The 26,743-nt window shown below is 36.6% G+C and overlaps 2 protein-coding genes and 1 pseudogene across 3 annotated transcripts; 2 read left to right on the forward strand and 1 right to left on the reverse strand.

Moving 5' to 3' along the window:
* Nucleotides 1–4,575: 4,575 nt before the first annotated feature.
* LOC112504226 lies at nt 4,576–5,980 on the forward strand (annotated as a pseudogene).
* A 346-nt stretch (nt 5,981–6,326) lies between these two features.
* On the reverse strand, nt 6,327–6,848 carry LOC112504227. Its single transcript, XM_025108160.1, has one exon. It carries the CDS (start codon nt 6,846–6,848, stop codon nt 6,327–6,329), a length of 522 nt encoding a protein of 173 aa, XP_024963928.1.
* A 2,213-nt stretch (nt 6,849–9,061) lies between these two features.
* Nucleotides 9,062–17,475, forward strand: LOC112504228 (5'-3' exonuclease). Of its 2 annotated transcripts, XM_025108161.1 has the most exons (6): nt 9,103–9,561; nt 9,685–9,735; nt 12,485–12,655; nt 14,862–15,096; nt 15,958–16,180; nt 17,115–17,475. In XM_025108161.1, the coding sequence occupies exons 1-6, from the start codon at nt 9,175–9,177 to the stop codon at nt 17,230–17,232; spliced, it is 1,185 nt and encodes a 394-aa protein (XP_024963929.1). In that variant the 5' UTR covers nt 9,103–9,174; the 3' UTR covers nt 17,233–17,475. The 2 variants fall into 2 exon arrangements, with proteins under 2 accessions (XP_024963931.1, XP_024963929.1); XM_025108163.1 differs by lacking the exon at nt 9,685–9,735 and having other exon boundaries at nt 9,062–9,561; nt 17,115–17,455.
* The last annotated feature ends 9,268 nt before the right edge of the window (nt 17,476–26,743 follow it).

The following is a 26,743-nucleotide window of genomic DNA, read 5'->3' on the forward strand; positions in this document are numbered from 1 at the left end:
AAAACAATCAAAGATAGTTAAAAATGATCAAAACAGTTTATGCGACGGAAAACAGTTCAAAAAATTTCTCAAAAACAGTTCAAAACAGTCCAAAAACAAATTAAAACAATTCAAATTCAGTGAAATCCTTAAAAAATGAAAAAACAAAAAAAAAAATCAAAAAATGATTAAAATGTGATCCAAAAAAATGAAGAAAACTGAAAATTTGAAAAAAAAATTAAAAAAATTAAGACTTTTAGGCCAAACAAAATTAAAAGACAGGATGAGCTAACAAAAAATTAAATGGGCTTATTAAACAAGAAGGCCCAAAAAAATCAATTTAGGGCCAAGCAAGAAGCGATGGTTGTGCCTTTTGGTTTGAAATCGGACAAGCAAGGTAGGCGATGTTGATCAAAACAGGTAACCAAGTGCACAAGCCTCTAAAAAAAACGAGTACCCTGTCGAGGAGCCTTGGCTGAGAAGAGATGAAATCGGACAATAAGCAGCTGGCCGATGAAGCTCAAATCGATTAGGCCTTTGATCGATAAACACCAATCCGCTCAAGACAATGAACGATTTTATGAAAACAACCAAGTCCAAAAACAAATCGGCTACTAGGTAAGCGATTAACTCCTAATCCGTCTAAAAAAATGATCGATTTAGGGCAAAAACAGATAGAGTCTAATCTGGACAGATTGAATTTTGGCTGACTTATAACCGATGAAGGAATACGGACAAGAGATTGATCAAGAAGTAATCTGGTTGAGATGTGCGATGAATGCTAGAACTCGGTCAAATAAGTGAATGAATGAAGTTCAAATCGGATGATGAAATAAGGTCAATAGCCTGTGATCGATAAACCTTGAGTCCGCCTAAAATTTTGATCGAGATAGTCTGAACAAGTGAAGTATGTTTAATCCGGCTAACTGTGTGTGCGGATTACCATGAATACGGACAAAGATGTTACACAAGTGAAGCTCGAATAGGGTGTTATCCAAGTACGATTGAATCTGTAACCGAAGATTGAATACGGCTAAGTTGTTGTGAACTTGTGATGAAGAATGAAACACAGACAGTGAAGATGGAGTCAAAATCGGATGAAGAACTGAGGAAAGTCAAAATCGATGACACCCAAATCTGACAAATCTTTTAATACAGTTCTGGCACTACTGCAGTCTTCAAAATGAATGATGTAACCAACTTCCTCACCAATTGTTACATCCATCTCCTCTGCAACTTGACGAGAAACAGACATTGCAGCCACCCTACGAGGTTGGTTGCAACCAACCATGAATTTTTTGCGTCTATCTGCACTCTCTACGTCAACAGCTTCTAAGACAAATTGAGGAATCTGTGTGGTTTTACCACTACCAGTTTCACCGACTAAAATAAGTGTTTGATTGTCCTTGAGTGCTTTTAAAAACTCTTCTTTCTGATGCCAAACTGGTAAGGTCTTCCTCTTCTCCAAGATAAACAAGAACTCCAAGAAAAAAATTCTGAGAAATCCAGACAAAAGAGATAACTGGACGAGATGTATGATCAATTGAGAAGTGAGTATGAATCGATCAAATGGTCAGCCATTCAACCTGCAACTTTCTCAACAGTTAAAACCCCACTACCAACTAAATCGCTACAAACATCTTCACCTCAAAGAAGAATCCGACTAAAATCCTGTGAACGATTTAAAAACAGCTTAAGTGATTAAGATAAAATCAAACAGGTCAGTTGTTTAAATCCAAATCCGGTTGAGCCACTGTCCGATTTAGGAGGAAACAAGAGGCAATGAGCGATTAAGGAAAAATCGATAAAGAAAGTCAGTGATTTAGGCAGTGAGTGATTAAGTATTGAACCAGTCTGCGATGAAGGTTGGAGCGATTTAAGGTTGAAATCAATGGAAGTGATGAACGATTTGTGCAGCTGATGTCCGATGAAGGTAGAAACCGGAAGAACATGTGTTCGATTTACCTTGAATCCAGACAAGGTAGTGAGCGATTTCTTGAGCGATTTATGAGAAATCCGATCAAGCTGTTCTTCGATTTAACTGAAATCGGACGAAGTGATGAGCGATTTATACTTGGATTTTAGGCTAAAAATGAAATCCGGTCAATGAGGTAGACGATTTAGTGAAGAAATTAGCCAAGATCTTATGCGATTTAGCCTAAATCGGTCGTCGTGTGATGAAGAAGAACCAGATGAATGATGGGTTGTTGAAAAAAATAAGCTGGGCCAAAAAAAAATTGTTGGGCCTTTTGTAAAAGGCCTTGAGTAATTTAAGACCAAAAACACAAAAACAAAACAAAATTTTAAAAAAATGGTTCAAAAAATACTGGTTTTAAAAAAATTTAAGAACACCAAAAAAATTCAAAACACAAATTTAACCAGATCTAAAAAAACGAATGATCAAACCATGAAATCACGTGAATAACAAAGATTCACGATTCTAAAACGCACACTTTGATCACGGTTTTAACACCAAAACTCAAAATTTTGAAAAGATTTTGGATTAAACTCAAAAAAATTAAGAATATTAAGAACAAAAAATTTCCAGAAAAAAATCTCTTCAAAAATCTTCAAAACTCTGATTTCTTCTTCTGATTTCGTGCACAATCTAGCTATGATACCAATTGATAATCCACTTTGATCAATCTTCAAGTAATCTTCCACGATTCAATGGCAAATATGATTTCATTCAAGAACAATATGGAAGGAGATGAGAGAGAAAGTCAAACTTGGTCAATGTATTACAAACTCTCAAACTTTACGTATCTTTACAAAATGAGCTCTCCTTACCTTGTCTATACCACAAACAATCTGTAAAAATTTGTATTGATCTTTCTTTATCAATATATATATATTTTTAAAAGTGAAAGTTACTTGTTTGTATTCATCCTCCCTCGTTCTTTAAACTGATCACCTCTAAACTCTTGTAGATCCTGCTCAGACCAACAAAAGGCAAAGGTTTTGTCGCTGAAGAAAATGACTAGGATGATTTATCTGAAGAATCATCCTCGGATGAGGAAGATTTGCTGGTGGCTTCATTTGAACAGCAAAATTTGCCGTGTGTGTTTTGGGACACCAAAAAGGTGGTCCCCACCCACTATCCCTTTAATCCACTTTTTTTAATTTGATAAATTATAAATAAATAATACAAATATTTACTTTTTGGTTTTTATATTTATTATGTAAATTTATATGTATATATATATATAATAAATTATTAATAACACAAATATGATACCAGATAAACGTAAACGTAGTTTATTAATGGAAATTTTAAAAACTAAAAGACATAAATTAAAGGGTCCACTGGTTTCTGCTAGCCATATAGTGACTAAAGTTTACTGCTACGTTCTAAGATCCTTCGACTTGGTCTTGAACTCCTTCTCCAAATTCTTGATGTTATGCTGCTCGATATTGAGATCCTACGTATTTTAATCCTTGTCCAAACGTATGAACCTGGGGTTCTGTTCTCTCTCTCGCTATTCGAATTTTCTCATTTTTTATGAACTCATAACACAGAGGATCAATGATAGGATTTAGATCAGTGAACATAACCTTATATCTATTGCATTTTTCTGAGCTTCAATCTCATTCCTTCTCATCATAGCTTCATTGTTTTTGGCTATACATTTACTCGTTTATTTACTAGCCTTGACTAAAGTCTCTAGTTTATTATCAGATTGGAGTCTTGATTTTGCCTTTTTCACACCAATTGATCTTTGAGTTAAAGCACTACCTTCTGCGTCGTGAATAGTCAACGAGGGTAAACCGGCATCTGTCCCACACGATGAACCAGGACCGGAAGAAGGTGACTAATAAGGACTTTGTCGTTGATGTTGAGTCGATACAGTGACATTTGATAAACTCTCGGAGTCTTTCAGGATGTCCCAGACATGATCAAACTTAAAACCCTTCTTATAGGATGTGTCTTGTTTTAACATCTCTTTCGCTTCGTTCATCTATGAAAAATACACGTTATATTTAAATTAATAAAACAATGATCAACTAAAACAATAAATACTTACGATATCTTGTTTAGAAGCACCACTTGGATTCCTCATTTGAACTTGATTGATACACCCTCGCAATTTYTTGCAAGCTTTTAGAATGCAAGACATTCTCGTTTCCAATGATCTTCTTGGTCGAGGATTGGTTGCGAACTGTTCGGTTTGGTGATATTGAGTTTATACTCTTGACCAAAACTTATCTTTTGTTTGGTTTCTACCTATTATTGGATTTTGAGTAGTATCAAGATAACAATGACATAGATATATGTCTTCGTTATCTTTGTAGGATGAACTTCAAATTGTTGAAGACATTTTTATGAAAAGTCTGTTAATATTCTTCTGAAAATGTGTGTGATTTAACTTATCGAATCACCCCCTATTTATATACAAAATTTTCAATTCACTCCGAATGAAGATAGATTAGACAACACACTGGTAATATTCTTCTGAAAAGTCTTGTAATATTCTTCTGTAAAACATGATAAGAATTGACAACACCACTGATTCTTACTATAAAACTTGAATCACGACTATAAACAAAATATCTCAACTTTCTTTGCAATCTTCTTTCTTGAGAAATACCACTCAAATGGCTGATAATTCGTATGCAGATGATGAGGCTTTTGATAATGCTAATGTCGAACTAATGAGTGAGGCAGTCAATCTAGCGTTTGAAGTGAATAATTATATACGTAATTATGTTCAAAACAACCATGTATCTTATCGAGGTTCTATTCCTGGCCATATAGTTATCAATCGTAATTGGGAAAATGCCGATCGCAATCTCTTCAATGATTATTTTTCTGAAAATCCTCGATTTTCGGAGTCGATGTTTCGTCGACGATTCCAAATGAGTCGTACTTTATTCCTTCGTATTTTGGATGCTATCCAAAGTCATGACAACTACTTTCTCCAATGAAGGGATGGATGCGACAAACTTGGGTTGTCCGGTTATCAAAAAGTTACTGTTGCATTTCGAATGTTGGCATATGACGTTTCTGCAGATTCTACAAATGAGTACATTAAAATAGGCGAATCCACGGTTTTAGAAGCTTTGAAGCGATTTTATCGTGCCATCCTGGAGGTGTTTGTAGACCGCTATCTTCGAACACCCAATGCTAATGATGTGGCACGGCTACTCTAAATTGGAGAACAACAAGGTTTTCCAGGAATGTTAGGTAGTCTAGATTGTATGAATTGGAAATGGAAGAACTGTCCAACGGGTTGGGAAGACAATATTCCGGTCGTAGTAGATCTCCAAGTATTATTCTGGAAGTTGTAGCTGACTATGATCTTTGGATATGACATGCATTTCTTGGTTTATCGGGGTCCAACAATGACATTAATGTGTTGGAGTCCTCCCATTTTTTTGCAAATCTTGCAGCAGGTAATGATCCTCCTGCTAATTATGTAATCAAAGGAAAATCATATAATATGGGTTATTATTTAGCTGATGACATATATCTAAAATGGGTCACTCTTGTTCAATCTATTCACGATCCACGTGGCCCTAAAAAACAATATTTTGCAAAGAAACAAGAAGCATGTAGAAAAAACGTAGAACGTGCATTTGACATGTTGCAATCAAGGTTTGCAATAGTAGTAGGACCTGCACGGTTATGGAGGAAGGAAATATTGCATGATATAATGACCTTGTGCATCAGTATGCATAATATGATCATAGAAGATGAACGTGGTATTAATGCATCAATTGAAGAACGAAGTGAAGTGCAAGACGTGGGAGTTGAGATGATGAACGATAACAATGGTGGACTTGAACAGTTTCTTGCTCGACATAAAAATATCAAAGAAAAAAAATACTCATTTGAACTTCGTAATGCATTAATTGATCATTTGTGGGACGAGTATACTAACTCGGAGAATTATTATTATTATTTATGTATTTTTTTTAATTTGTGTTATTTGAACTAAGAGCATCTCCAACCATATCACCAAAAGAAACACCAAAAACACCAAGTATGGTGGGCCCATAAACACTAAAAAAAAAAAAAACTCAACTCCAATTACACTCTAAAAAAAACCAAATTTGTGAACCACATATTAAAATAACATATTTTATTTACTATTTGTAATATCAATAATTATAATTTGTAATAGATATTATAATAATAATAAATAATTAGTAATTAATTTATTTAATGAAGAACTGTTAAAATAAAAACGATAAATTTTTAATTAATAAATTTTATATTAAAAAAGATTACATTAGTTCAAATAGCATAAATTAAAAAAACATATAAATAATACTAATTCTCCGAGTTATTATACTTGTCCCATAAATGATCAATTAATGCATTACGAAGTTCAAAGTGAGCATTTTTATCTTTGATCTTTTTTATGTCGAGCAAGAAACTGTTCAAGTCCACCATTGTTATCGTTCATCATCTCAACTCTCACGTCTTGCACTTCACTTCGTTCTTCAATTGGTGCATTAATATCACGTTCATCTTCTATGATCATATTATGCATAATGAYGCACGAAGTCATTATATCATGCAATATTTCTTTCCTCCATAACCGTGCAGGTTCTGCTACTATTTGCAAATCTTGATTGCAATACGCCAAATGCACGTTATACGTCTTTTCTACATGCTTCTTGTTTCCTACATGCTTCTTGTTTCTTTGCAAAATATTGTTTTTAGGGCCACGTGGATCATGAATAGATTGAACAAGAGTGATCCATTTTGGATATATGCCATCAGCTAAATAATAACCCATAGTATATGATTTTCCTTTGATGACATAATTAGCAGGAGGAGCATTACCTGCTGCAAGATTTGCAAAAAGATTTGCTTCAAGGATTTTCAGAAAAATAATCATTGAAGAGATAGCGATCGGCATTTTCCCGATCACGATTGATAACTATCTGGCCAGTAATAGAACCTCGATAAGATACATGGTTGTTTTGAACATAATTACGGATATAATTATCCACTTTAGACGCTAGATTGACTGCCTCACTCATTAGTTCGACATTAGCTTTATCAAAAGCCTCAAAGTCTGAATACGAATTATCAGTCATTTGAGTGGTATTTCTCAACAAAGAAGATCGCAAAGATAGTTGAGATATTTTTTTAGTTGTGATTCAAATTTTATAGTGAGAATCAGTGGTTTTGTCAATTCTTATCATGCTTTTCAGAAGAATCTTACCAGATTTTTCAGAAGAATCTTACCAGACTTTTCAGAAAAATCTTACCAGACTTTTCAGAAGAATATTACCAATGTCTTGTCTAATCTATCTTCATTTGGAGTGAACTGAACATTTTGTGTATAAATAGGGGGTGATTCGGTAAGCTAAATCACACACATTTTCATTGAGAAATTACCAGCCTTTTCATAAAAATGTTTTTAACAATCCGAAGTTCATCCTACAAAGATAACGAAGACATACATCTATGTCATTGTTATCTTGATATAACTCAAAATCCAATAATAGGTAGAAACCAAACAAAAGATAAGTTTTGGTCAAGAGTAGAAACTCAATATCACCAAACTGAACTGTTCGCAACCAATCCTCGACCAAGAAGATCATTGGAAACGAGAATGTCGTGCATTCTAAAAGCTTGCAAAAAGTTGTGAGGGTGTATCAATCAAATTCAAATGAGGAATCCAAGTGGTGCTTCTGAACAAGATATCATAAGTATTTATTGTTTTAGTTGATCATTGTTTTATTAATTTAAATATAACGTGTATTTTTCATAGATGAACAAAGCAAAAGAGATGTTAAAACTAGACGTATCCTATAAAGGGTTTTAAGTTTGATCATCTCTGGGACATCCTGAAAGACTCAAAGAGTTTATCAAATGTCACTGCATCGACTCAATAACGACAAAGTCCTTATCAATCACCTTCTTCCGGTCCTGGTTCATCGTCTGAGACAGATGCCGGTTTACCCTTGTTGACTATTCACGACGCAGAAAGTAGTGCTTTAACTCAAAGACCAATTGGTGTTAGAAAAGCAAAATCAAGGCTCCAATCTGATAATAAGCTAGACACTTCAGTCAAAGCTAGTAAAAAATGAGCAAATGTATAGCCAAAAACAATGAAGTTATGATGAGAATGAATGAGATTCAAGCTCAGAAAAATGCGATAAAGTTAAGGTTGGCGGGTGACAAAATTATGTTCACTGATCTAAATTCTATAACTGATCCCGTGTGTTATGAGTTAATAAAAAATGAGAAAATTCGAATAGCGAGAGAGAGAACAGAACCCCAGGTTCATACGTTTGGACAAGGATCAGAATACGTAGAATCTCAATATCGAGCATCTCAACATCAAGAATTTGGAGGAGTTCAAGACCAAGCCGAAGGATCTTAGAACGTAGCAGGAAACTTTAGTCACTATATGGCTAGCGGAAACCAGTGGACCCTTTAATTTATGTATTTTAGTTTTTAAAATTTTCATTAATAAACTACGTTTATGTTTATCCGGTATCATATTTGTGTTATATATACATATAAATTTACATAATAAATATAAAAACCAAAAAGTAAATATTTGTATTATTTATTTATAATTTATCAAAAAATAATTGGATTAAAAGGATAGTGGTGGGGACCACCTTTTTGGTGTCCATAACCCGCATGGTAAATTTGTCGTCCAAATTAACCCTCCGGCAAAGGGATAGTTATTTTGCCGTTCAATTGGTTCAAAGAAAACGGCAAATATAGGGTTTTGCCGTTCGATTGGAGATGTTCTAATGTAATCTTTTTTAATATAAAATTTATTCATTAAAAGTTTATCATTTTTATTTTAACAGTTCTTCATTAAATAAATTAATTACTAATTATTTATTATTATAATATCTATTATAAATTATAATTATTATTATTAAAAATAGTAAATAAAATATGTTATTTTAATGTGGAGTCCAGAAATTTGATATTTTTTTTAGAATATCATTGAAGTTGAGTTTTTTTTTTTAATGTTTATTAACCGATTATATTTAATGTTTTTGGTGTTTTTTTTTTATCTGGTTGAAGATGCTTTAACAAAGTGATTTTTTTTTTCAAACTAAGATTTATTGATTTTAACAATCTAGAGACGTTAAGGCAAACAAACAAAACAAACATATCTCGAAACAAACCCCATAGTAATCGGCTAAAACGGATATCAAAACACCCCGAAAACAAGCAGCGGAAATTTGCTGGTCGACAGGGTGAACGTGATGATGATGATGGACGTCCTTGAAGCTCGTACTGTTATGGGTATGTGTATGGCTGCCTATAACCCGACTACTCTTCGCTCAGCTCCTTCTTTCTGGTGCACGAACCATAGAACCAAACCGAGTGCTGCCTTTATCGTTTCTTCTTCTTTACGGGCAGAAGGTCGAACAGCTGGTGGGTTGTTGTTGCAAAAGCATGACCGAAACTGCGAAGTAAAGAGAGATGACGATAACGATGATAGCATCATGAAAAAGACGAAGAAGAAAAGGATTTTCTTTTTGGATGTGAACCCAATCTGTTATGATGGCAGCACTCCAAGTCTACACTCTTTTGCTCACTGGATTTCCCTTTTCTTCTCCCAAGTCAGCCTTACAGACCCTGTCATTGCCGTAAGTCCCTGGGTTTATTCTACCATAACGTTTCTATGCGAAATTTTAGGCTTAACATGCTAACTGTTTTTCTCAATGAGAGTTTCGTCGTTGTAAGTTAACTTCCTACTCCCACCATCGCAGGGAAAAAGAGCTAGGTTATTTTTCAAGTATAATCTATTTTGGATCTTTAAGGTATTTGAGAGGGTTTCTCTAACTACATTTACAAGTTGTACAAAGTTGAATTATGCTGGTTGTGGATTATTAACAAAGATTATATCAATTTTGTAGCTTAAAAGTGCTAGCTTTGAAGTAAAATACAATGTAGATACAGAAAAGAGACTAATTGGAGGAAGATGACAACTTTTGGCTTGTATGAACAAACAGAAGACTAACACTCATGCCATCCCTTTCCCATAATTCAGCTTTTGAGTTATGCTATCCCTTCGTGTAATTCATCCATTACATACCATCCCCCTTTCAATGATTGGTATCTGTAATAACCGTGTTTGACTTCTTTTTATAGAGAAAATATTAGGGGGTTTGATTCAACGTCTTACCCTGAAACCTCATCCCTAACATTGCCCGCCATTGGAAGACCAATCTTGTCCTAAAGATGATTGCCCATGTATGCCAAGTTCATCTATCCAGGTTGCTGCTTCTGTTAACACTGCTTCTATTGAACTAGAACTTGTGGCACTTATTGTGTGGCTTCCACTGTGCCTCTAAACCAACCATGTTCATGATGGAAGCTAGTACTGTCTGTATCTTCCAAGAGAGAAGGTAGTGGCAGCTTCTACTGGGTAATCACCAACCACTTGCACGTACTGTGACACATAGATGGATGTGAATGGAGGGAGGAAGTTGCAACCCATATACTATCAACTTGATTTCTTTTAGGACAAAGAATGTCCCATATACTTGGCAGCCAAGTGACGAAGATGTATGATGGAAGGAAAACTGTGAAGAGGTTCTTCTATTAAATGTGATAACAGAGAATGGAAGGAAAAATAGCCAAGAGGTCATCTATTGAACATAATAAAGAGAGATGGAAGAAAAAACAGTGGAGTCTTCTATATAATGTCATAAAGAGAACAATGTAGAGATAGACAAAGAGACTAATCCAGAGGATGTCTAGACTTTTGAGCGGAAACAAGAAAGGTAAAATTCCAATCAATGCACTTTTCCTTTCCAAGACCATGTTTGTAAGGCATTCCATAGCCATCAGTTATGCTATCTCTCTCCTATGATTCAGCTTTTGGTTATGCTGTCCCACGCCTATAATTTGGCCATTGCCTATCATTTATCATTCATAACAGTTATTTTTTTAGTACTTCTTCCTGATACAGACACTAATATCAGGAGGATTTGATTAATCATCTTCAATTTCTTCTCTACAACTTTGTTCCCAGTAGTCACCTGCAAAATATGCCTCCTTCTAAATGTATCTATCCCTGCATATCCACTAATGCTTCTTTTTCTATTCCACTTCCACCATGAGATTGAGAGTTCCAATTACAGAAAGTGAAGAGACTGCAGAAGTGATAAACCTTAAGTGCATTTTGTCATTTTACGTTCTACATGACTTTTGTTTGGTTTTTTCTTTTATTTATTGTTTTTTGATAAAGTGAAGTCCGGTTGTGGACCAGAGAGAGTATTTGGTATGTTGCTTGGGACATGTAAGTACACCATGGTAGTATTGTACCTAAACCTCTCCACATTGCTTATCAATGAACATGTGAAGTTTTTGTTAGGGCCTACTGACATGGCAGTGCTTGGCGACATTACCATGCTAGCTAATGCCTTCCTATGAGAATACACGCCTACAAAGAGAAGTTTTTTTGTTCATGTTTCATGCACTTTAGCTGGACTGTGTAATGCTTTGGACTTGACCCGTTATGGTTTAGCATTTTTTGGAAATGGATTTTGGTCTAGCGAAGTATCAGGGGGACTACTGACATTGCTTGCACAAGGATAACCGATTCTAATATCATCTACTTGCCGGTTGGTTCACCGATGTACTAGTCATTTGATACTCAAACTCCTCTTACACAGTGTTGCATTTCAGTACTTAGGGTTAGAATAACTCCCAGATACATCTAGAATTAGAGAAAACTCGAGCTACTAAGGCTTGCAGAGTCCACAGTTTTGTGGCCACACTACATATCTGCACCTGCCAACCTCAGTGTTTGCAATAACCAAGGAATCTATCTTCTCCTGTGCTTGCTGCTTGATTTGATGTGTGACCTTTATAGATTTGGATTTCGGTTGCTCTAAGAGGATGATGTATACTAGATTCCCCATGAGCTGCAAGATGGCACCATGAAATTGGCATTCAAGTATTAATAAGTTTTACTTGTCCCTGAAAAGCGACTGCATCACATTCTTAGAGCTCCTTTACGCAGTTTAATCATCTTTATGCTGCAATTACAATATGACTCTTTAGTGTTGGTGTCTGATATTATTTCATGGTTAGCATCAAGTGTTTTCTGCTTTTTGAAATTGAGTTTCTTGAATTTCACAGACTATCACATAATAACTGGAATATGTAAACATAATCTTTCAAGACCTGTCTAAAGATACTAGCAGGTCATTTGCATCTCATTTTCTTCAGTCATAGTCATATTGTAAAATATTGCCGATTTCACTTGCTATAGTACTATGCTATTGGAGTGTGCAACTCAGGATGAGATTCTTTAACACCAATATGTTGAAGCCAGTTAAAGTTTGTGTCTGTTAGTAAGGTATTCCCAGAGAAGGAAAGATTTGTGCAATTCATTTCACAAGAAGCAATATACAAGTAAGATATCTCCGGCTACAAAAATAAATAATAATAAGTAAGATATCTCCGGTAAAGAGGGTCTTCTGTACTATAAATAAAATAATATTATCAAATACATCTATTTAGTTATCTTTCACCTTTTGAGCACAATTTGTTTTGCAGGTTGTTGATGGAGAAGGAGCTCATGAGTATAGAAGACAAATGTTGCCTTCATATAAAGCCCACAGAAGAAAATTCTCACCATGGGTATCTAGTTCTCGGATATCAGCGAAGGTTCCAGTAAGGAGATCACATCAACTCATTTCAGATACTCTTACGAAATGTAATGTGCCGGTCAGTAAACCTTTGTAATACCAACTAAAGCATTACATCAACTTTTTGTATATATTTGAAGAAATATTACTTGGATTCATATCTTTTCAAAGAAGTATTTTCACGTTATAATTCTAATCTATAAAGAAAATATGTGTGGAAGAAACTCGAGTGGGGTGCAACCCTGAATGTTGCATCAGAATTGTTCAGTTGTAATGGAGTTAAAATGATCTAAAGGCAGTACATAACTACCCTACTGGTTAGTGGATGTTTTCTAGGGAAATGAGTCTTCAATCTTTACCACATGAGTGAGGAAGGAAAGTTTGTGGAAGAACACATGATTTGCATGGATAGTTGTGCTGTTGAGTCCTTAACAAAGGAACCTAGTGTGCTAGTTGTTGCCCCAAGCACGAGAGTATCACATGCTATCAAAAAATTAGGTGGATTAGTGAAAATCTTGGGAAATTGATGGCACATGCTAAAAAGTTATGGCTTGTAAGGATAAATGTGACAAAAGTAGAGAAAATAAATTACAACAAAAGCCCAAGAAAAAATATATTGGTCAAACAAGTGGAAAGAATTTAAAAATGGAGGCGAAGTTTGAAAGAGTAAGACTGAGGACCTAAATCGTATTAAATGGATGGGAGGATGAAAATCAAATACTATTATAGGAAGAGGTCCCGGTTAGAGGCCGATGGGTTTACCTTGATGAGTTATCAATTGTGATCATGAGGAGAATAAAAGTAGAATTAGTGACTCTATTATTGCAGTTAAATAAGGCTTGTCCTAGAATTAGACTACTGAAAATGAAGAAAGCTTCAAGAATGATAAAAAAGACATTTTGGGGGGCAACAATATTCACATTAACGTTTGGAGATGTGTTATCAATATAACCATAGTCTGGCTCACCACAATTTGATGGTAGTTCTTAGGGCATCTCCAATGGGTAACCCCAAATCTTACACCAAATCCATAAAAATTAGTGTAAAATTTGGTGCGAACAATAAATCTACTCCAATAGGTAACACCAAATCTTAAGTTTCTAGGTATATTCTTTTTATCTTTTCTCTTGGGTGTTAAAGTTTGGCATAAATGAATAGAGTTACACCAAATTTGGCGTCCCCATAGGAGTGATTTGGTGTTAAATTTGGTATTTGGTCTCTCCAATGGAGATGGTCTTATGAAATATACGAACGGGGGAAGAGTACCGTGGTCTTAATCTACAATTTCCACATATAGTTCTTTTAGTAGAAACAAATCAAGCTTTCAAGTTATATATTGAAAGTGCCAACATATACACATACATACGTACCTACATACGCACACACACAAATATATATTTACTTTATTTATTGGAATGATTATGTTGGATATATCAGGAGAATCATCATGCATCACTTCTTCTTTTGTTTTGTAGATGATGTCATGTTAGTTGATGGGATTTTATGACACATTAATCTTAAAGCTAAAGTTGTGGAGAATACTCATGAAGTAATGGTAATAGATTTATGGTTAGGGTTGCAACTGTGATTAATGATGTATTGTATCTAAAGGGAAAACCCAACATACATAGTACATAATGTGTCTTGGGCCTGGGGATAGGAGATAAATATAAAAGTAACTTAAAACCGTACTTTAATAGAATACTAACGAAGCTAACAGTGTATCTTACACTCCTCGGGTTGGAGCATAGATGTCAACATGTCTCAACTCGCTGCTGATAGTCTATCATAGTCTTCCTTGCAGGCTTCATTAAGTATCTGCAATTGATGCTCGTCGGAATATGCATGTGAAATCAAGAACTAGTAAATGTTCATACAACTTGATTTAGCATAAGATGACAATCTACTTTGATGTATTTGGTCCTCATGGAAAAGATGATTCTTTGCTATATTTGTCCATGGTAATCCCTAACTTATGAGCAAATGGCTCATCTATGTAATTAATCAAGTTTCTCAATTAGACATGATGCTTCTCAACCAGTCGCATGATTGCTGTTATCATTGCCACCTCAGTTAGTGGAGTTGTTACGTACACAATAAGGACTGAGGTATACGACATGCTTTTATCCATCCTCTCTTTATTAATATGTATGTTGAACCTTAGCAGGGTGAACTAAATGTACCTTTATGTTTAATGGTATAACTTGTAAGGATTTATATCCTTCAGAGAAGTAAAACCTTTTCGATTAAAAAGGAAGTCATGTTTAATTAGGAAGGATGTGCAGGTTGTGAAAATTCCCGCTCATGAAGCAGATGATGTTGTTGCTACACTCGTTGAACAAGTTCTAGAAAAGGGATATCGAGTTGTGATTGCTTCTCCTGACAAAGATTTCAAGCAACTGATATGTCAAGATGTGCAGCTAGTCATGCCTCTTCCAGAATTAAGAAGATGGTCCTTTTATACCTTGGAGCATTACATAGCTCAATACAAGTGTCATCCACTGTCTGATTTAAGTCTCAGTAAGCCTACAAGTCTCAAATATTTCTGCCACATTTAACATCATGAAATTACAGCATTTTTATATAATTTTAGTGAAAATGTTATTTCCAGCTTATAATTTTCATCAACCACTTATTGTTTTAGGTCAGCTGATTATTTGTTCTGCTGCAGTCTCTTAGTTTGAAATCAGAGTTGGGCCATTTATCCTCAATATATGTGGGAACCTCTTTTCTCTCTTCAAGGCTCTTTTGGAGAATAATCTAATAGGATTTCACATATTCATACACATCTATAATCTATATCCTATGTAGGAAGGACTGCACGGATACCACATATTCATACACATCTATAATCTATATCCTATGTAGGCAACACTGCATGGATACATCCATACTCTCTTCGTACAGGAGTCCCCTTTAAACTCTTCTTGTGGATTTTATATATCTACATTGTATGTATATCTTCCCATTAAAAATAAAGCAAATGAATATATATGGATGCAATATCTAGACGTGTAATAAGAACCACCTGCCTTGCTCAGTTGAGGAAGTAAAGATACTTGTTTCATCATTCCAACTTTTTAAATTTATCATATATGACTCTCTTTGACATACTTTTCACAATCCTCGGGTCTTACTCTCTCCAGACCCCACCTGTGAGTGGGATATACCGTGCTCGTTTGGTTTAGTTTGGTTGGTTCTTCTCTGAAAAAAAAGATACTATGTTGAAAATGCTTTAATGTGATGTTCAAATTTTCAAATATTTTGTAGTTCATGTCCACCAAGGAGAATATTTGGTGATGTTGAGCTGGTGTCTTTTTGAGGCACTATTGAACTTCTTTTACGTTTGCAATTCTAAAAGCTGGTGGTGTATGTATGTAGGATGCATAGTGGGTGATGAAGCCGATGGTGTTCCTGGAATTCAGCATCTGGTACCTGGTTTTGGCATGAAGACTGCTCTGAAACTTTTAAAGAAGCATGGTTCGTTAGAGAATCTACTTAATGCTGCAGCTGTAAGAACTGTGGGCAAACCTTATGTCCAAGATGCTCTTACAAAGCATGCTAGCTACTTCCGAAGGAATTATGAGGTTCTTTCCTTGAGGAGGTAACATTTTCATGTGTTAACACCCCCCCCAACACACACACACATACACACACATATAGGGGGGCCTTTTTTTTGAGAACCAATGAAATTGTGATATAACCTTGAGAAATAGTGCATCGTGTGCTATTTTATATATAAAAAAAATTCATCAAAGACTAGGATTTAGAATATCAATTAACATATGTTTGTTTCACAATATGTTTGTTTCACAATGTGAACCTTTTTAGCGTGTTTTTGAAACAAAAGTTACATGTAAAAAAGTTTCACATTGTGAACCTCATACATATGAAGCAAATACATTGTGAAACAAATATATGTTCATCAATACATTAAATGCTAGCCTTAGATAAGAAATAATCATGTGAAACTCTATCTTAAGATAAAAGTTCTCCCAGTTATCACAATATATGGAGTTCCCAAATGAGTAAGTCCCTATATATATATATAGTATATTTATAGTTTATAGGGAGGTTCAGGGGAAACCCTTCAAAAAATATGAAAATTTGAGGAAGACCTTGGTAACCATTCATCTGGACGGTCTGCACATATATACAAGTAATTGATGTTGTTTCTTGGTTTTTATGCACGTATGCATGCTCATGTGCGTACCAGACAAGTTACTTACAAATTACTTATATGCACATGTGCATATGGTCCAGCTGAATGTGTTCCTCAGTTTTTCATTTTCTTTGGGTGGTTTTCCCCTGAACTTGACTATATATAGTTGAAATATACAATATTTATATACAACAAATACTCATACACTCTCCTCATCTTTGGTGAGGTTTGAATCCTTGAACTCCTAAAAAGTTGGGCTTTCCCGGCAACCCAGGTACCGTTGTGCCAAGGGAAAACAAGAAGATATTTCTTCTAGAAAACTATCCTTTCCAAGCAGCAATTATGGATTTTTAATGCTTCCAATCTTGTATCATAGGGATGTTAACATTAGGCTACAAGAAAACTGGTTGCATGAGAGACGCATGGAGAACGATTTGGAAACTCTATCGAACTTTCTTGATTTGTTGCGAAGAACCAATAATTCCGAATGGTAAAAGAGAGCTTGTTTGAGCTTCCAACAGTGAGTTATATTTAGTAGAGGAAAAATAGAAAAAACTATTCCTTAATTGTTTTATTAAAAAGGTGAATGTATTGATTGAACCAATCTTCAACCTTATGGTTGAAGATAAAGAATCTTGTAAAATAATGACAATAACAGAGAAATGAGATTCTACTATCCATGGGAAACTTCCACATGAAAGATGAACTAAACCATAAAAGAAGAAAACATGTAGCAACCATAGTAAGACTCTCGGTAAGTGCTCACCGGTAAAATTCAACACTATCACTTACTTATTGGGTAAGATTTTAGTGAACAAAACCGGATCGTATGCAACAATTTACCTGGTAGGTGCTAACCATGGTAAGAGTTGACACCCTCACCAGGAAAAACGTTTGGTCCTTGCCTCACTTTTACTGGGTAAGATTCTTGGTCCTTATCATATTCATCTGGTAAGGTAATGTAACTTGATAAGCGCTTACCCGGGTAAGTGCTTGGTAAACGACCCCTAAACTCCAGAGCTGGGTATAGTGAATTGTGGCTTGGATTAAATTACTAGAAAAAGGGGTTTCGCGACAACTTTTGCAGTCACTTAAAGTCCATTTATTGTCACAAAAGGTTTATAGCGATGAAATGTCGTTGCTATAGTTTCTGGCTGAAACGTCTCGTTGCCAAAGGGGCGTTGACAAAGCTCTGTTTTCTTGTAACCAAGGGCGGACCTATATACAAAGCCTCGGGTGCATGGGCTACCGTTCAATCGACTCGTCCCAATAGAAAAAATATATGTGGTTTAAAGGTGCACCCGATTTCAGTGATGTATTCTTTCTTAAGTTAAGAAGAAATGGTTGTAATCTACTGATAATGTCATTATATATGGTATTATAGGTCATAAGTCTAAATCCCTTTGGCTGTTTGTGACTTATTTGGTTGCAACAATGTAAAAGAATAACCATCTGGTTGTTACAGAAAACCTTTCATATATCATTTTTAGTAAAGCCGTAGCTTTCTATATTATTGTTTGTCTTTGAGAAAATTTCTGACTCCATCCTGTTGTAGAACTAAAAATGCTTAACAAAATCAGTTGCAGAAAGTAGATAAAATTCCTCCCTTTGAATAAAGCATAAGAAAGTAGGTCATGTTCGACAATCATAAGCTTTCCTTTGAGCTTATTGAAAAAGTCATGTTTGGTAAGTCATAAATTAATTTTTTTGAAAACTACTAAAAATGGTTTCTCAATAAGCTTTCGGGCAATTATTTTACCTTTTTTTTTTCCATCTACATCCCTTATGCTACAATCGAGTGATTTTGCAAAATGTCATTTCAAGAAATCTACATCGTTACTTAGGCTTTGCTAAATATCACCAGTTTATCAGTTAAATTATTCCAAACATAGATGTAGTTCAAACTTCAAACTCCCTTAAACTCTATTAGAAGTATCTTTGCTAACAATTAATCATGGAATGCTTTTAGTTCACGATCGAAAGAGGCGTGAATTGTTTGCATCGATTGAGAGATGAGCGATTGAAGAGACATGAAGAATAAGAGGACTGTAAGAGAAAAACAAGAGGTGGGTTTATGTCTTATGGCTTCAAATAATAATAAGACCTTTTTAGTTCTTATCAATTGAAAAAAACAAATGCGCTTAAATATCTAACTTCTTATCTATCTTTCTATTATAAAGCATTTGTGTTGGTCCCGTGAGGGTCTACAAGAAGAGAAACAGTTTGTAGAAGGGGAGGAATGAATACAAACATAGTATTTTCAAATATAAAATATATATTGATAGAGAAGATCAATACAAATTTTACAAGATTGTTTGCGGAAAGATAAGGTAATAAAAACCTATCTAAACAATCTTTGGTTACACACAAAGTCTTAGCAAATACAAGAAAAGAAATTGCTGTAAAGAAGATCATTTACTTAAGCTAGAAAATGCTTGAAGTAAGAATTAGGGTTAGAGAGTGAGTTGTGCGCACTCTGTATGGAGAAGAAACACTTTTATTTATACCCAGTGCATTAAATGAACATTTAATGCAATATGGTAGGGTTAGAGTGTGTGTCAAGCCTTAAGAGGAAGACTTGTCCTTTGCTACAGTGAATAGTACAAAAAGCACTATTCATGAGCAGACATCCTTACCTAAAGCTGATGGACAAAGAGTCGACTAGTCGGCTCCGTACCGTACTAACTTTCATAAGGGTATGAGTTTTGTCYTTTGCGTGCATAAGGACAAGACAACAACAATCGTGCTAAGCAAGCTCCCTTTGATCGCTGAATGCTGGAATGACCTGAAGGTCTCATTATCATTTGCTGAAGCTTGAGCAGTCTTCACACATATATAGACAGGCTTGTAATCACTGAGTACCGCTTCAGATCATGTACTCGCTGGTCTCTAATCTTCAGTTTTAGTCTTCGACGTTTGCTGAAGGTTCTTTGGTGTGAGTGTTGTCTTCTTGAAGTATTGCTATCTCTGATAGATTTACAATGCAAGTTCTTCAGCGATCACTAAACATACTCAGTGAAGATCGCTGGAACTGAAAATACAGAAACATAAATACAACGTATAAGTAAAAGGGATTATCATCAAATCACTGAGAGAGAGGATCAACAATCTCCCCCTATTTGATGATAACAAGATAACATAAAGAAGGTTATCTTATTAAATAATAGTAAGAAAAAGTTACATACAAAGTGCATGTCCCTTTTTATTATTTTGGGATCTTTTTCAGTTTGGTCAGTCTCAGCTTGGGAATTTTTCTTAAGTTATATCTAAGAAAATTACAAGTACGGAAACTGAAACTGAAAGCTTATTCACTGATTTATAGATTGTCAGTGAATGCGGAAAGTAACACTGGAACTCATAGACTTGTGTCCCTATTACTTTTTTCAGGGATCTTTTTCAGTGAAGTACATGGAATACTCATTTTATTAATCATAGGAAATATTACAAGTATTACAGTACATGTCTAGAACTTACAGAATATAAGTACAATCACTGAAAGTAGACATAGTACACGAAGTTACAAGGAAAAGTGGATTGTTATTACAAAGAGAAACTATTCTAGAGATCTTAGATCTATGTACCCAGGTACATTTTCACCAAGTTTTCTTCGACGTAGGAATTCCCTTCGTATCTTTATATCTACGACTTTTCCAGGCATGCTATCATCTATCCAGAGCAAAAGATAAACCAAATGATCCATTGGACATAGATGTAGCTCTAACATTCTCTAAAATCTGACTTCACCTTCATAGTCAAGGAATATAACTCCTAACTTAGGTTTAAAATGCACATAATTGGGTGTATAGGGACCCTTATCTGGCAAGTCAAGATTCAGCATAGAAATGTTTGTACTCTTATGACCCTTCAGGACTCCATCTAAGGAGAACCTTGTTCCATGTTCATTTCTTAGGAATGGTCCATCATTAGGATCAAAGAGCTTGAGTTTCTTCTTCCCACCTTTCTTCAGAGTTGGCCGGTCAGGGACTTTGACATACCTGGACATCCTTTTGATAAGCTCGCTGATGGTGTCCTCGATAAGTGTCTTGTGTCTCGACTTGGATTGCTGAATGGCTTGTCTGATCTCCATCCATTCGTTGTATCCATAGCGGCCAAGGTAGGAAGGGTACTCGGTAACGGCATCAAGATTGTCCTTGGTGATGATCATTGAGACTAGTGTTCCACCGTCTTTAGAATGTCCGCTGATGCTGACATTGATAATCGGGCAGGGACTGAGTCTCTTTTTTAGTTTTGCTTTGCTCCATTGCTTGTCCTTATCCATCAGCTTCAGGTTCTTCTTGCGTTCAGCTTCTTCAATCAAAAGAAGTTTAGCCTGGGCTTGGACAACATTCACCGTTTTTTTTGACTTTTTCTTGGGAAGGACTTTTTCAGCTAGTGACTTGGCCAACTTCAAGCTGTCTTCAGTCTGTTTATTTTGATGCTCTAGCTCTTCTTCAGCTCTTAATGCCTCGAGTCTTTCAGCTTCAGATAAGAAGTCAAACTCACCACCACTAGAGGTAAGAAGAAGGATTTTTACTCTAGTCTGGTCGAGTGACTCTTTCAGTTGAGACATCTGCTGGTCGGTAGGAGCACGAGAAGTGGGTTGATCAGGTACCCGCTCCAGTCGACCGCAGGTTGTTGATGGAATATGAAGTTGATAGGTTGAAGTAATCACTACCTGAGAGGTAAAGTCTTCAAACAAAGGTTGTCGAGGGATATTGAACAATACCTTCAAGTTCCCTTCTTCAGCGACCGCCTTGCCTTTCGACTTGGGGTCCTGGTTCCCTGATGGAGTCGATTCACCTTGCCTTTGCTCTCCCTGGGATGCGAAATCCTCGAAAGTAACATCTTTGGTGACGGTTGATGGCTTCTGGAACTTGATGGTAAAGTCATCTTCATCATCWTCGTCGTCGTCGCCATCTAGATCATTTCCGGTGTCTGGAATGGTAGGTTCATCATCGTCTTCATCATCATCTTCATCTTCATCTTCATCATCATCATCATCATCATCACCAGCAGCAGTGATGGTATGGGAATCATCCCTAGGGATGGCATCGACATCCTCAGCTAGAGCAACTTCGATGGTCGGGATTACAGGAGCAGCAACTGCTTCAGCTCTAGGAGCCTCAGCTTCTACTACAACTGTAGCTGATACTGGACCAACGGCCTGAGAAGGGGTAGGCACATCATCGGATGATTCACCAGCGTTGGACCTCATCTCCCTCTCTCTGGCTAAGACTTGAGAGAATTTGCCAGAGAGTTCGTCCAAGCGCTACGCTGGAGAACCATTGAATCCTCCAGCCTTTGCAAAGCATTGGCTAGAGTTGTCGTTGCCTCACGCGTCTCATGGAGCTGGGCGCGATCATCGGCAGAGAAAGAGGGTGCGATCACTGGAGCTGGTTGACGGACAGCATCCAGGATCTGTTGAAGAAGACCAGTCTGCTAATCAGCTATAGCTTGAGCATCGTCAGCCCTGCAGTGAAGAACAACAATGGCATCGTTGTTGGCTTGAACAGCTTCTTGGAGAGTCTGGAGATGACTCTGAACTTCTTGAACATCCGCCTGGAGGGCAAGGAAGTTCGCCTCAAGATCACCTTGACGGGGCATCTCTTGGTGAACTTCGTTGATCCTGCAGAGGACGGTATCAACGGCTGGAAGGAGAAGTTTGATGTCTGACGCCATATCATAGTCATCATCGACATCTTTATCTCCTCCATCATCTTTCTCTCTTTCTTCCTCTTCCACTTCCACATCCTGAGTATCAGACTGATGCATCGAAGAAGGACCTGCAAAAGAAGAAGTGTGAGCTGAGGGCTCAAGGTTAGAAGAAAAAGAAAGGGTAGGCAGATGGAATACCTGAGGGGCCATCAATGACATCTAAAGGATTGTCACTGGCGTGAGCAAAGATGTCCTCGAGATGATGGACATCCGTATGCTGAGGAGCATCGAGAGGAGCACCCTCAGGTCCAGTGGTGCGTGTCTCAGTATCAGGGAGGACAGTCGCTGATACATCATCAACATGTGTGAAGACCAAGGAAGGAGGAAAAGAGAAAATGGTCGAGAAGAGACGTGGGTGTTCAGCAGTGGTGGTGCTGATATTTACACTTTCAGTGATTTAGGTCACTGAAGTGATTGGTGAAGGTACCACTAATACGACAGTGATGGGAGAAATCACTGAAGAGCTGGGAGGGTGAACAGAAGACGCCTCGGGGGTAAGGCTAGTTTCAATAACTGAAGCCTTTTGAGAGGCCCCAGCTAGTGACATGGTTGTCCCCTTTTTGGACTTCTTGTCTCTCTGAGGAGAACCAAGAGTTGGTTGAGAGGGTCGTTTTGAAGGGGTTTTGGTGGCTTGGCTAGACGCGTGGGGGTTTTCCCTTTGTCATGGCCACCTGAGGAGAAGAGGTAGTGATGGACACAATGGAAGATAGTGTCACATCACTGTCCATCAGCTTATGATCCAGAATCCTGGACCAAGCTTGAAAATCGGAAGGTTTCCTTCTTTGGGGTAAAGAGCTTTAAAGATCTTTGAAAACACCATCGAAAGAAACCTGGTGTAAGGCACCACCTTTTCTCGCTGGCGCTTGTTAAGCTTAAGCACCAGGTCATCGAAAATGACCGCAACATAATTTATATTGCGACGCTGAATCGCAGATACGCCTATGATCAAGGAGATCCTAGAGGCCTGGTCCTGACCTCCAGTTTTTCCACCCATGCACTAGATGAAATGAGAAAAGAGGTATTGCCAGATAGCTGACATCCTAATCTTCTCAATATTCGTCAAGGACTTCAGAGGGGTGTTGGAGTCCTTCTTCATTGGCCACTGGTAGCCAATGGCATCAAGAAAGTTGATGATCTCGGTGGTGGAGGGTTCGTTGTCGAGGGACCCTTGGGAAGACGGAGAGCTGAGCGAAGTGTAGACACACCAAAGTTCATTTCCATGCGGTTGAAAGTGAAATGGATTTGCTCCATCTTGCGTCCAACATCGTCTTGGACTTCAAAAACCTCAGCAGTGTACCAGAATTGCTGAAGAATTTCCTTGACCATGAGGGGCTTATGGTTGAGAGCATAGCCTAAGGACGACTGCTTGAGGAAGTCAGCCGCATCTTTGTAATGTGCCTTAGAGGAAGGATCTCCAACAAGGCAATGTGGTTGTTGGCCTTGATGGAGATCTCGTCAATGGAGAAGTTGACATTCTTAGCAGCCATCTGTTTGTATCAATAAGAAGTAGAACAAACAGGTTGTTAGAAATAAGCCAAGAGTTTATGGTTAAGATTATAGAACAAGTTTTTGAACAAGAAAAAACTTCTTTTGAAAAATCCTTAAAAGATTAGGGTTTATCAAGTGGAATGTGTATAAAGAAACAAGATTATAATCAAGAAAAAGATGATTAATGAATCTTTACTGTTTAATGTATTAAGAGAATAAAGTTCTTAATCATATTAAACACATTTCTTGTATTAGTAAGAAGAAAAGAAGATTCAGACCTTTGAAGATTAAGAAGGAAGGTCGAAAAGGGTTTGAAGATTTAGAGAGTTTTCTTGCTTTGGAGAGATCTTAGCAGAGGTTCGTCTAAGAAATTTCAAAGCGTAAAGAGAAAAGTGGAGAAGAAGTCTCATATTTATAGGTAGGAGGAGAGAGAAATAATATGAGAGAGAGAGAAAAGACGACGGTTCGGAAAAGTGGTCATGATGAAAAATATGCCACGTTCTCATCCATGATTGGATGACATTTAATGAGGTAGCGTAATGACAGAACATTTTGCGCGTCTCAAAGCGTCGCTCATAGCAAACAGAGAATGTCGTCATAAAGACGGTTCATTAACTATTTTCTTTTAAAAACAAATAGTTTTTAAGAAATGAAGAGTCATTCAGTGTCAAAAGGAAACTGAAAACCCCATTTAAAACATTTTATCATTGAAGAGAAATAGTCAGTGATGGTTTTAAGACATCAGGTTTTAGTGATAAGAGAGTTACTGAAACTGACATTTTAAAAAAACATTTTGATCACTGATAAGAAAGGTTTCAGTGATCTTTTAGATTTTTAAGATAAGTATAAAGATATACTTGAAKATGTGGTGAGTGTAGAGAATCACTGAGACCACCTTTTAAAACATTTATCATTGAAAAAGAGAAAGCTTCAGTGAAGGTTTTAAGTTGAGAAAAGAGAAGAGTAATCATACCTTAGAGAGAATAGATATATTTACTCAAGAGTTCAGTGTTAGAGATAGAGCACTGAATCATTTCACTTACTAAGTAATGTTTAATGACTGAAGATTAATCTTCAGTGTTCAACATGCCCAATTCGCTGATCAAGATATTAAATCTTGTCTCATCATGAGGCTTGGTGAAAAGGTCAACGAGTTGATACTCAGTTGGAACGAAGTGAAATTCAATATCACCATTCATAACATGATCTCTGATAAAATGATATCGGATCTCAATATGTTTGNATTCAATATCACCATTCATAACATGATCTCTGATAAAATGATATCGGATCTCAATATGTTTGGTCTTGGAGTGAAGTACAGGGTTGTTTGCAATTGCAATRRCACTRSTGCTATCACAATAAATAGGAATCCTTGAAAACTGAAGATCATAGTCCAGTAGCTAATTTTTCATCCAAAGAATTTGGGCACAGCAGCTACCAGCGGCTACATACTCAGCTTCAGCTGTTGATATGGACACTGAATTTTGCTTTTTGCTTGTCCAGCTTACCAACTTTCCACCTAGAAGCTGATAGCCTCCATGGTGCTTTTCCTATCAATTTTGCAACCTGCAAAATCACTATCGGAATAACGAATAAGGTCAAAACCTGAATCTTTAGGGTACCAAAGACCCATATTAGGAGTTCCCTTAAGATATCTGAATATGCGTTTGACAGCGATCAGATGGAATTCCTTAGGTTCAACTTGATATCTTGCACATAAGCAAGTGGAGTACATGATATCTGGTCGGCTAGCTGTGAGATACAACAAAGAACCGATCATTCCTCTGTAAACGGTCACATTTACAGGCTTTCCATTTGGATCCTTGTTGAGAGTGAGTGGAGGAGCCATAGGAGTCTTCATAGATGAACTGTTGGATAAATCAAACTTTTTCAGCATGTCTCGAACATACTTACTTTGGTTGATAAAGATACCTTTATCAGTTTGTTTGATCTGGAGACCTAAAAAGAATGTTTGTTCTCCCGTCATGCTCATATGATATTCTTTCTTCATGAGTTCAGCAAAACGAAAACATAAAGAAGGATAAGTGGAACCAAAAATAATATCATCGACATAAATTTGGACGAGAATGATATGACCTTTAACTTTCCTAAGAAATAAGGTATGGTCAATCTTTCCACGAGAAAATTTCTCAGAGATGAGAAAAGAAGAAAGAGTGTCATACCAGGCACGAGGAGCCTGCTTTAACCCATAAAGAGCTTTATCCAACCTATAGACGTGGTTTGGATACTTAGGGTCAAGAAACCCTGGAGGTTGTTCAACATAAACTTCCTCATGAAGTTTTCCATTAAGGAAAACGCTCTTTACATCCATTTGAAAGACCTTGAAGTCTCTATGGGTAGCAAAGGCTAGAAAGAGTCGAATCGCTTCAAGTCTAGCCACTGGTGCGAAGGTTTCGTCATAGTCAATTCCTTCTTCTTGTCTATAACCCTGAGCAAAAAGCCGAGCCTTATTGCGGGTTATCACACCATCTTCATCCAACTTGTTGCGATAGACCCATTTGGTGCCTATCACTGATTTGTCAAATGGACATGGGACAAGGTACCAGACTTTGTTTCTATCAAACTCAATGAGCTCTTCTTGCATAGCAAGAACCCAACTAGGGTCATAGATAGCATCATTGATTTTCTTGGGTTCAACTAAAGAAAGAAAGTTGACAAAGAGACAGATATTACCTTGATGTGTCTTGATACGTGCATCTGGATCACCAAGAATTTGATGAATTGGATGGCTTTTAGTCCATCGTTAAGCCGGTAGAGGAGTTTCATCTGAATAGGCAA

This window comes from Cynara cardunculus, unplaced genomic scaffold (assembly GCF_001531365.2).
Source record: "Cynara cardunculus var. scolymus isolate 2C unplaced genomic scaffold, CcrdV1 Un_Scaffold_4945, whole genome shotgun sequence".
Classification (NCBI taxonomy): domain Eukaryota; kingdom Viridiplantae; phylum Streptophyta; class Magnoliopsida; order Asterales; family Asteraceae; genus Cynara; species Cynara cardunculus.